This window comes from Macrobrachium nipponense, chromosome 46 (genome assembly GCF_015104395.2).
Source record: "Macrobrachium nipponense isolate FS-2020 chromosome 46, ASM1510439v2, whole genome shotgun sequence".
Taxonomy (NCBI): Eukaryota; Metazoa; Arthropoda; class Malacostraca; order Decapoda; family Palaemonidae; genus Macrobrachium; species Macrobrachium nipponense.
Window position 1 is genome coordinate 27,811,139 of NC_061106.1, and position 13,042 is coordinate 27,824,180.

The 13,042-nt window shown below is 35.9% G+C and overlaps 1 protein-coding gene across 1 annotated transcript in view; it reads left to right on the forward strand.

The window, feature by feature from the left end:
• The window catches only part of LOC135214833 (transcription factor cwo-like), a 169,629-nt gene that overhangs the window by 56,686 nt on the left and 99,901 nt on the right, over nt 1-13,042 (forward strand). Inside the window, exon 2 of the mRNA XM_064249232.1 lies at nt 12,110-12,176. Within this exon, the coding sequence (XP_064105302.1) occupies nt 12,110-12,176 (67 nt within the window). The remainder of the gene's footprint in view (nt 1-12,109; nt 12,177-13,042) is intronic.

The window sequence follows — 13,042 nt, forward strand, 5'->3', positions numbered from 1 at the left end:
TTTAGCAAGAAAGGACAGTAAGTCGAAAGGACTAGTACAATTTTATTAATATTAAACCCAATAGTTAAAAACAGTAATATAGAGGGTTAAGTACACGATAAGGTGAAGAAAGTGGGCTTTTTGTTTTTCGTTTTCCCGAGGTACTGAATTCAGTTTTCTGTGTGCTTTTAGTAGACTACAGAGGTGCTGTATCCCTGTTGCATTCTTGACCCCGATTATAGCATCGTTATTTAAGAGTTAAAAATTAAACATTCGACGGTTGGAAGTCATATTCTTATCATTTGAATAGGGACGCACAATAATAGTTGGAAACCTCTGCTCTGCTATAGTCAATGTGCGTTGGGAGGATATTTGAGTTCTCCATATTATGGCTCAGAATAGAGAATGGTAATAACCGTTTTCTGTCATTCTATTTTATGAGTGACTTGTATTTGCAGTAACATCTGTAGGCCAAAGTATGATAGTGAGCAACACAGTTCAGTCGTCGTACTCGAAAGTTTGATGTTAATACAGAAGTAAAGTAATTATATAAGTTGTTATAGTCAGCTTAATCACCTGTTTTAGCATGTATGTTGCAACGGCTTAATCACCAGTTTTAACACGTATACTTTGGTATTGCAGTTGCCCTCGTGTTGAAATTTCTACCTTATAGAGTCAGGATGCCAAGACACCTCTATCCAAAAATATGATTAATAACCTTTGAAAGTATTGTGAAGGATGCTAATTGAACAAGTGTGCAGGTGTAAGAGCAGAGAGAGTATTGTTTTAGGCCAGCAAAAGCTCCATTGATCATCTGCTAAATTAGCAGTCTCTTGACAGGTCTCACGACTAAACTAATACTTTATTTTCGCATATGGTTTTTATTTGTAATCTGCGATAAAATTGTGTATAATGCTGAGAATTTTATATATCGGCTGTAAAAGTATTCAAACATCATATAAGAGCATTTTATATGCCATTAGTAGTGTGGATATAGTATAGCTGATTTTGAATAGTAATTGTACTCTTAAAAAGTCTCTAATTATATTGATTTTTTGAATTATCTCAAGGGAGAAAGAACAGGTTGCATAAAACGGTGGGAAATGATAAAGGACATTTTTTTTTCCATAAATGTACCCAAACTCTCTTCTCTCTCTCCTGATTCCTGGTACCGACTCTCTCTCTCTCCCTCTTCTCTCGTTCTCTCTCTCTCTCATCATCTCATCTCTCTCTCTCGTCTCTCTCTCTCATCGTCTCTCTCTCTCTCTCTCTCTCTCATTTTCCCATGTCTCTTTCCTGTTCTGGTATGTTGAAAAAAAAGAACAACATACCAGAACAGGAAAGAGACATGGGAAAATCCTTATTACTACCAATATTAAATGAAGGAGAAAACACGCAAACCATCATAGTGATGAATGCGCAGGGTTTAGTTACGAGTAACTCAAAAAGAAAAATAGAGTACTTAGAAGAACTAACCCAAAATGAAAAGAAAATAGATATAATGAATATAAGTGAAACCTGGTATTCCCAAGAGACTGGGAATGATGATCAAATAAAAGGGTTCCAAACTTATAGATCAGATAGAAAAAATAGGAATCAAGGGGGAACCGCAATATATGGGAAAGACAAAAAACAAGGAAAAATATATGAGAAATATAGTAACTCAGAATGTGAACTAATAGCGGTAGAATTTGAATCTGAAAAATTGATGAACATAGTAATATATAGTCCTCCTAATACTAAAGAGTTTGACTTAATAATTGAAAAATTGGATGATATATGTAGAAATCACAAGGACTGGACTATTCTCCTATCTGGTGACTTCAACTTTCCTTTCGTAGAATGGAAAGAACGAATAGGAGACTGTGGTTGTACTTATACATATAAAAAAGAGAGTAATAGTAGTGCAGAAGATAAGAGGCAATTTGAAAAGCTATTAGATATGCTACTAGAATACAACATTCAACAAATAAATCACCTGCCAACAAGAAAGGAAAAATACTTTAGACCTAGTATTTGTGAACGAGATGAATTATGTTAAAGAAATAATAGTTTATAATGCGAGTATTTCAGATCATAATGTCATAGAATTAACAGTTCATTCCAAAGCAAGTGAAAATAGAGATAAGTAAGAAATGAAAAAGTGGGAAGGATATGGAAAATACAACTTCTACAGTAAAAATATAAATGGTCAGAAATTAATGAAGAATTAAACAAAGATTGGGATAACATTTTCGTAAGTGTAGTGATGATCATAAGGGTAAATACGGAGATATTATATATTGGAGAAAATAGTGGAAATAAATATACCGAAGAAGAAAAGTTAAACATCATTCTGCATACCAAGAGACAGAAGGATCTTGTTCCAGAAAATCAGAAAGTGGAAAAAAGGTCTTGCAAAAGAAAAAATGCATGGAAAGTTATAGAACTAAAAAGTAAGATAGAAAATGCAGAACAAAAGATTATACAATCAAAAGAAAATGAAAAACGGGACTTGGAAGAAAAAACCCTATTAAATATCAAGCAAAACCCCAAACTATTATACTCATATGCGAAGAAGATGAATAAAAGAAGAATAGAAATAGGCCCTCTGAGAATTGAAGGGAGATTAACGAATGAAAAAAAAAGGAAATTTGCAACATACTGGCAGAACGATATAAGAGAGAATTCACCCCTAGAATAGATAATGAAGATAATGATATAGAAGTAAGGGACGAAAATAGTGAATATTTAGCTGACATAGAAATTAATGAAGCTGATATTGTGCAGGCAATTAATGAAATTAAAAATGGAGCTGCTGCAGGGCCGGATGGAGTCCCTGCTATTTTGTTAAAGAAAGTAGTTCATTCTATCGCAAAGCCACTTGCAATATTATTAAGACAAAGTGTAGATACAGGCAAGATTTATGATGAGCACTAAATTAGGCATATTCATCCACCCCTACTTTCAAAAGTGGATCAAGACTAGAGGCAAGTAACTATAGGCCTGTGAGTCTAACATCACATATTATGAAAGTGTATGAAAGGGTAATAAGAAAAATATTATGAAACATTTAATAAAAATAATTTGTTTAATATAGGACAACACGTTTCGTACCCGGAAAAAGTACACAAACCCAACTGTTAGTCCACCGTGAGAACATATTAAAATATGAAAAGCGGAAATGAAAACAGATGTGGTTTATCTAGACTTTGCAAAGCTTTTGACAAAGTAGACCATAATATATTAGCAAAGAAAATTAGAAAACACAATATCGTAGATAAAGTAGGAAGATGGTTAAAAGAATTTTTACACAACAGAAAACAGATAGTTATTGCAAACGATGACAAATCGGATGAAACCAAGGTAATATCCGGTGTGCCACAAGGTACGGTGCTAGCTGCAATATTGTTTGTTATTATGATTGAAGACATAGACAGTAATGTTAAGGATTCGGTAGTGAGTAGTTTCGCTGATGACACAAGAATAAGTAGAGAAATTACTTGTGATGAAGATAGGAACGCTCTACAAAGAGACCTTAACAAAGTATATGTTTGGGCAGAGGTAAATAGGATGGTATTTAACTCTGATAAATTTGAATCAATAAATTATGGAGACAGAGAAGGAAAGCTATATGCATATAGGGGACCTAATAATGAGACAATCACAAATAAGGAAGCAGTTAAAGACCTTGGTGTGATGATGAATAGGAACATGTTATGCAATGATCAAATAGCCATTCTGTTGGCAAAATGTAAAGCAAAAATGGGAATGTTGTTACGGCACTTCAAAACAAGAAAAGCTGAACACAAGATTATGCTTTATAAAACATATGTTCGTAGTCCACTTGAATATTGCAATATGATATGGTACCCACACTATCAAAAGGATATTGCACAAATAGAGAGTGTACAAAGAAAGGTCCTTTACAGCTAGAATAGAAGAAGTTAAGGACCTAGACTACTGGGAAAGACTACAATCCTTAAAATTATATAGTCTAGAAAGGAGAAGAGAACGCTACATGATAATTCAGGCATGGAAACAGATAGAAGGAATAACAGAAAATATCATGGAACTAAAAATATCAGAAAGAGCAAGCAGAGGTAGATTAATAGTGCCCAAAACTATACCAGGAAAAATAAGGAAAGCACACAGAACATTAATCCACTACGCACCAGCATCGATAATGCAGCGTCTATTCAATGCGTTGCCAGCTCATCTGAGGAATATATCAGGAGTGAGCGTAGATGTGTTTAAGAATAAGCTCGACAAATATCTAAACTGCATCCCAGACCATCCAAGATTGGAAGATGCAAAATATACCGGAAGATGTACTAGCAACTCTCTGGTAGACATTAGAGGCGCCTCACACTGAGGGACCTGGGGCAACCCGAACGAACTGTAAGGTCTGTAAGGTAAGGTAAGGTCTCTCTTTTATGATGAAAAATACCCCTTACCTACCAGTTACTGTATCCATTATCTTGCCTTATAAACTGACAGAGGATTACTGTATCCATTATCTTGCCTTATAAACTGACAGAGGAATGGTTGCTTTGGAAACACGGAGGAAGGGACGAAAAAATTCCAGACAGTTTATATCCGCAGTGGATGAATAAAAGATGACCTGCATGTTAGTGGTGCACATGCAACTCGAATGGTCATGTGACCCCGTAATTCAATGACGTTGCTCGACTGTCGTCGTCTTTTTGGAATTCCTGCAATGAACTGAATACTGAGTTGCTGTTCTCCCTTAATGGAACTCCTCTTTTGGATATGTATAGTCCTGACCGGTTTCGACTTGATTCCCAAGCCGTTGACAAAGGACTGATACGTAGTATTAGCAGTCACAATTATATTGTAAATTTTAGCCAAATGAGTTTTGAAAGCCACTCCTACCTTCACACCTACGTGTGGTCGGATCTGTAGTCTCAAACGGTTGTGTGTATGTTCGTCAGTACTGTCTCTGTGGTATATATATTTGCGACTTCTAATACTATGTATCAGTCCTTCGTCAATGACTTGGAAATAAAGTCGAAACCGGTCAGGACCTACAACCCGCCCCCAATCTCTTATTTTTCACCTATCACCTGTATAATATATATATATATATATATATATATATATATATATATATATATATATATATAATTACATAATATTACATATTCATATATATAATATATATATATATATATTAATATATATTATGTAATTATACCTGTGTGTATGTATATTTGTATACGCTAAGATCTATGCTAGGGGTTCAGGTGAAGTTGCTTCACAAGAGAATTAAAGAGATAGGAGAGAGAGAGAGAGAGAGAGGAAAAAAAAAGGGTGGCGCACGTCGAAATATCAGCCTATCCACGTTTTCTCTTGGATGGTTTATCATACAGAAGAGTTCCATTGTAGCTACACCCTGCGGTTTGCGTATGGCTTTCTTATCACTCCCCTCTTCGTTTGTCGTCGCGTGTTTAGCATATTGATATTGTCTGACGTTCGTCGGGTATGAAGCCCCCGCCCTCTTACATGACATGTTTTATACGTCTTACTTCTTCTCGTAACATTTAATGCTTCTCATTTTCTTTTTTCTATGCTACTTGAGAACGCGACAGCTTGGATTTTTTTTTTTCCGATTCAAACCTTTTCTAATAAAATGCTCTACGTCTGATTAACAATTCGTCACATTAGATTTTTAGATTTTCTTTAAAATTCCCGCCGAGTGTTAGTTTTTAAGCCATCCCTCAGTCAATTTGCATTTCCTTGTATTTTCTTTCGTTCTTTTGCTCATATTTAATATAATTTGTAGTCTGTTCATTTATCGATTATTTTTTAATATTTATGGTATGAACTGTGGTGTGTAAATATACTTGGTAATCACAAGCTGTTGTCAAATAAATCTTGAAATTTTTTTTCGGCGCAATCGAATTTTCTGTACATCCGCTACAGCGTATAATCAAAGCCACCGAAAATAGATCTATCTTTTGGTGGTCTCGGGATAATGCTGTATGAGCCGCGGCCCATAAAATTTTAAACCAGTGGCGGCCTGTCCTATATCGTTGCCAGAAGCACGATTATGCTAACTTTTACCTTAAATAAAAATAAAAACTACTGAGGTCAGAGAGGTGTAATTTAGTATGTTAGATGATTGGAGGGTGGATGATCAACGTACCAGTTTGCAGCCCTCTAGCCTCTATAGTTTTTAAGATCCGAGGGCGGATAGAAAAAAGCGTGAACGTGACAGACGAAGCCGACACGATAGTTTTCTTTTCAGAAAAATAAAATGGATTTTGCATAGTAATGTTATGAATTGGTTAGCAGTATCAACAGTCGAAATATTCATTATAAGGTGCCATTATAACTCATCTTTTTTTCTTCTTCTTTTCCCAACCAAAGTATTCTCCCGGGCCGTGTAAGGGAGTTCCTCATGGCCATAGATGACGCCATAAGTTGTAGAAACAATGTCATGTAGATCGAATCTGGTTGCGGTGACGTCACTGCACCATTTTCGTTCTGAGAACAGGTAGGATTCACGTATCCTGCGGTCAATCGGTAGGGATCTTGTTGCCCTGTACTGTGTCGACATCATCTTGGAGCCACTTGGGACCACCAAGTTGCCTGGCGATATTTCCGTGGGCGTGTTTTCGACGTTCAAGGTCGCGAGTCTCAGATTCGACGCGTCGAGGTATCGAAGGTCGATAAGCGTATCTGCGTCGAGTAGTTGCCTTACAAGGAATGTGTAAGTCGGCGAAATTTTACAGGGTATTCGTGAACCAGAAGCGGCGAATTCTACCTCTTTGGGTCTAGATCTTTTCTACACCCTGTATATGGTAATAATAAGTTTCTTATCATTTGACGTTTGTCAGAACGACTCTCGTGGGGAAGAAGCTTTTGGTAGTAATCGTGACACTCCTTTGTTGTTTGTTTACCATTGTTATTTTCTTCATCGTACTGGGTAGATTTGGCAGTAAAATTTGCGCAGCAGGCTTCATGAAAATGAAGATAGCTCTTTTGTAAATGTATACAGTAGTGAGGTTGATGATTTCCAGACAGATGTAGTAATTATTTCGAAGTCCATTTTCTAACGAAAAGGTCTGTGAAGCAGGTTCCGCGTGATTGCAAGAGTAAGAAATTTGTAACTTTGTTCAGTTTTAGCATTTATTTCGAATATTGAAATAACTGTCTCACTCATTCTGTAGTGATTCAGATTACCTTTTAAAACATTGTAATGCTGCACTCAGTTTGTAGTAAGTGATAGGTGAAAAACAAGTCATGCGAGTTTTGGGCGAAGTGTTGTTTTATTCTAGTATCCTTTGAAAATGTGAAATAGAAAACGGATAGGAATGCCTTGAAATGTAAGGGAACCTGCGTTAGTGGTTTATCTGGCCTTTGTTTACATTATTCGTAGGACAGGAATGTATTTAGTTTATAGTTTTCGATCTTTTCGAGATCTCAGTGGCTTTATGGCTTTATTATTGAATTGATTTGCCCTTTGCAACCCATTTTTCCTTGCAAAATATTTGTATAATAATAATGTCGTGTAGCTATATTCATGTAATATGTTCGACTCTTATAGAAAGTTCTTGGAGCACCTTCTCTCCTTGTTGTATTCGTCTTTATTTACTGTAAGTAGGCTCACTGTGATTTCAAGTAGTGCCGTTAATGCGCTTCACGTGGTGCACTGTAGGCATTAATTATTAAAGGTGCTTTGCAGCGCCCCTTGTGACTCCATGCTGCAGCCACTCTAACCATTTATGTATTTCCTTTGTAACTACCTTTATTCCATCCTGCTGTTCAACCACTCTAACTTCCTCTTTTCACTCTTAAGCACTTAATGGCTGAAATTATACCAGTCTTTGGCTAATAACTAAATTTCATAAATCAAACTTTCCCTTAGAAGACACTATAATAAAAAAAAAAGGGAGGGGCCTTACTGGTTTAGAAAAAATGATAGGAGAAGAAAAAGGTGAACAGCGATCAATCTCAGATTCATTCTTCAGACAGGAAGTGAAGTAGGATCATGTGAATAGGTTTCATCGACTGAATAATAATTATCATCATCATCTTTCAGCTCTGTATCCTTATGCAATATTGGATTACTTACAACTTTCAGTCATACCGTAAGTTCCCATCGCTCTTCGCATTCCAGTCTATGACGAGTGTTCTTAAGGTCGACTGGGTTTCTCTTCTATTTACACCTATGAAAGTAGTTAAGGAGCTACCACGAAATTCTTTTTCCATTTTCATTCTCTCCAAGTCCTCCAGAAGTAATAGACACGCCAATTCTCTCTCTCTCTCTCCTCTTCTCTCTCTCTCTCTCTCTCTCTCTCTCTCTCTCTCTCAATATAATATTTAGTGTGTTAGTGTGTATATATACACACATGTATATGTTCATTTATTGGTTTTTCGTTGTGGCCCCAATCTTCAGTACCCACTCCCTTAGTCCTTCACATTTCCGCAAATCCTAAACTTTCATTCTTTTAATCATGAAGAATAAAAACTACCCGTTTCTTCCCCTCAACATCTATTTATCATTATATGTACTATATATATATATATATATATATATATATATATATATATATATATATATATGTGTGTGGGTGTGTGTGTGTGTGTGTGGTGTGTGTGGTTGTTGTGTTTGTGTGTGTATTATATATATATATATATATATAATAGGAGATATATATATACATATTATATTATATATATATATAATATATATATTATATTATATATATATATATATATATATATATATATATATATATATATATATATATATATATATTATAAACATATCTATATATATAATATATATATATTATATATATATATATTCTATATATATATATATAATAAAACAATTCAGAATATTAATCCGTTATGACTATCAGCCAGGTTTTCTAGCCCTGGCACTCGTGCTCTACACCTGTCCGGTTTCAGTTGTAAAACGGAACAGGTGTGGTTTTATTGGCCTATCTAAAGTTCCCTGATTGAAACAAATGAATAAATGATTCGTGTCTGGGGAATTGGATCACATTGCATGAGCAAAACTGCGAAAATTTTGAAACGAACGTAATTTGTAAAATTGTAATGTTCTTATAATTTCTCTCTCTCTCTCTCTCTCTCTCTCTCTCTTCTCTCTCTCTCTCTCGTGTAAGGAGAGGGAGAAAGAGAGGGCACGCAAATGTCAAGGTGATATTTGAGGTCGTTCCAGTCCAAGTCGAAGTGTGATCTCAAACATGCGAGCGACACATTGCCTGAGGCCAGGTGCCTCTCATGGCCACCCCTTGCTTTTACATGCACGCCTTTGATGTGCATAAAACATTGAGGCTATATCGGTACAGCCTGATGGGAGTGAGTTGGAATCAGACTTCATAAATTAATATTGATGTCGATGGAAACAAAGCATAGCGCGAAAAACGCAAAGGAATATATACCATTCATTAACCAGAGCGGTTTTTTGCATGTAAAAAGGAATTGAATTCGTTAGAAATTGATCCTCTCTAACGTTTTATTTATTTTATTTTTGGTCAGTGATTGATGTATTGTTCTTTGGCTTTGCGACAAAGGTCGATGACTCCGATAGCGTACTAGCTCAACCTAATGCGTATATATTACAGTTGTGATCATTTTCAATGCGATTCAAAAAGAGGGTCATCATTATTGCCACAGATTTTAAAAATTTCAGGATTTCAGGTTTTTTTTTTATATAGATGAATATAATAATTTGATTAATATCGGTTGCTTTTTACGTCAGGTAATAATGATCATTATAATAATAGAGATAATAGAAGCCGCTTATTCGTGTGTTCAGCATGTAAGAGTGCGTTCACACGGTCGAACAATGTCCGACGGACAAACATTGTTACCATATCATAGGCGAAGAAGGATGGCGTTATAAACGTTGAAACGATGGAAGTAGATCTGGCAACAAACTGTGGTACCAGATGAGGTTGTATACCACTGTTTTTACTCTGCTCACTAGGCAAAGACCGGCAGACAATTGTTAATTGGTAGTAATGTTTGTTCGTTGGCCATTGTTCGACCATGTGAACGCACCTTAAGAGTGTAGCCCTTATCCAAGTAAGACAATAATCCGAAATATAACAGTTGATAGTGAAGCCTTGGGAAGCGTTGGTTGTAAAATTCATTGATTGACACCTTGTTGACGTTTATTATCAGCCAGGCGACTTGCTTCTAAATTTCTCCATACTTATGAATTTGGTGGAAATTACCAATCCGCGACCTCGTCTCCTTACTCAGATTGAACTGTGATCTTTTTTGAAGTCTTAAGGGGTCATTTTCACTAATTGGCATGTGAGGTTAAAGGTAAAGGGAAAATAAAAAAAAACGTAAATATGTTTCTCCTACTGTTAGTTAAGCGCTCTCTCTCTCTCTCTCTCTCTCTCTCTCTCCTCTCTCTCTCTCCTCTCTCTCTATCTCTATATATATATATATATATATATATAAATATATATATATATATATATATATATATATATATGTATATATATATATATATATATATATATATATATATATATATATATATATATATATATATATATATATATATATATATTATATATATATATATATATATATATATGGGTGTGTGTGAGTGAGTGAGTAATAATATACTTCAGTCAGCATTGTAGGTATTCAGGTTTCAGACTTGTCCCGGAGAACCCACGGACTTCAAATAAACTGAATTCTTATTTGAAAAGATACACGTTTTGCCCCACATGCCGGGAACGTCGTGTTACCCGTATTTTCCAATGTTTGGAATATTGGTCTCGCATTATGGATCCATCCATTTCTTCTGATTAACTGTTTCCGTCTTTGGCCCTTTTATCTATCCCAAGAATAGTATCTTCATCTTGTGATACGGTCTCCTAATTAGCCTGTTAGGCTATCCATTCTCTCATGCACTCTTCATATCTGTGTTTTTGTTATTTTATTCCTGTGTGTGTGTGTGTGCGTGCGTGGACAAAAGACATAATTAGCCCTCTTATGAAATCAAGCATCGTCTATTTATTTTCTTGCCCCCGATTTAGTCAGGGGAGATACGGGAGTGCCTGGAGCCGCCTATACTGACAGTTTTCAAAGGGAGCTCAGTTATAGAACTGTAGTCAGATTATCTAATCCAGAGTTCTCAAATATTCGAGAACACGCCGAAAGGTGTAAGACAGAAATTTATTATAAAAATTGTAAAATACTTTCCAAAGTTCCCAATCTTTGAGTTTCTTTTTATCAAACTACTAGTACCAAGATTGAATAACCAAGCTAACTCAACAACTCTTTACCAGAGACGTGAGTTTACGACGTCCAACTGGTAACTTTTCTATAATTTTTTTTCTTATATAACTTTGCTTTAGATTTTGGCTGTAATTTTAATTGTGAGTCTGTTTTTTATATTTCTATTTTAATGTATTCCAGCTTTGATAATAATGAGACAAATGTCTTGAAATTGCAAAACGAAGAAATGTTGTTACTGTGGACGTTTTCCTCTGCCATTGGTCCTATATGTAGATATATGTAATATATATATATATACTTATTAATTACTATTATTATTATATATATAATTATATATAATATATATTAATAATAATTAATTAATATATAATTATATATAATTTATTATAATATAATATAATGTATATAATTATGTATATATATGTGTATGTGCATGTGTATAAAATATGTGCATTTACACGTGTATAGTTTGATAGCGCTACATTTTCTTATATAGCTTTTAAATCTTCATACATATGCATTATTCCCCGTAAGAGATGCATCTTTCAGTACGTTGAATGCAAAAGAATGAAAAATGGTGCACAGGTCTGGCCGCATGCGGGATTGACAATGACGGCCACTCGGCGCCGAGAAAAAAAAGAGACTGATGCGAAAGAATACTTCTATTAATACGGGCAAACACGTTTCACAACACATGCTCGTCTCTCGTCACGCAAAGAACACTTAAACAACGTGTCCATGATACTTCCGTATCAAGGAAATGGAGGAGGAGGAGGAATAGTGCTAGGAATAGCACGTGTTGTGATTCGATGGAATTGTGTGATTTTATTGACGTCGAATGAGATAACACTCGCTAAACGCCGTTCCTCTTCTTTTCTCTCTCTTTCAGAAATCTGAGTTTTGGGTCCCTCAACGAAGATGACGATTATGGCTACACAAAGAAGAAGGCCGTTCGCGTAAGTACTTATTTCTCCATGGTTTATTGTATATACTGCAGTGTTATGAGAAGGTATATGTTATGCGTATAAAAGTCCACAGGTATTTTGCACGGAATATACTTAGGTAAAAGAGGCATCATTATACAACCAAAATAAGTGCTGTCTCATCCGCAAGCATCTAGCATTCTATACCCCGTTCTTGTTTAATTTTCTTACTAAACATCTTTGCATCGACGTCAAGTGTCGGCTCTCTAACTTGTCGCATAATTCAATCCACGCCATCTTCACATACTCTTGTGTCGGACCCACTTGGATACGAAATCTGTCACTCCCCCCCCCTCCCCCCTCGTATTTTAAGACGATTTTCCTCCTCCTTAAAACCTGTCCCTCAAGTCTCTCTCAACTTTGATCGGTTCCATAATTCCTCGACACCTTCCAGTTGGTCTCTGTATTGATTCTGTCACATACTTTTTCGTGGCCTGTAGGTGTTCAGTGCAGTCAGTGCACCTCATGCCGTGTATTGTAGGCATTACTAAAGGTTCTTTGCAGCGTCCCTTCCTTAGGCCCCTAGCTGCAACCCCTTTCATTCCTTTTACTGCCTCTCCTTTCATATTCTCTCAATCCCATCATTCTTGTTTTCCTCCTGTGACGCCTTTCAAACCTTTTTATTGTCAATTTCGCTTTCAGTGCTGAATGACCTCTTAGTTCCCAGCGCTTGGCCCTTGACCTAAATTCTACGAGTATATTCTGTTCTATATTTTTTCGTTGTCCGTGTATGGCAACTACAGCCCCCCCCCCCCCCCCCCCCCTTTCATTTTCAAGTATATCACAAAACTGTAGCCTATATAAGTTATGGATGCACACACCCTCTTCCTTGCCCAAGC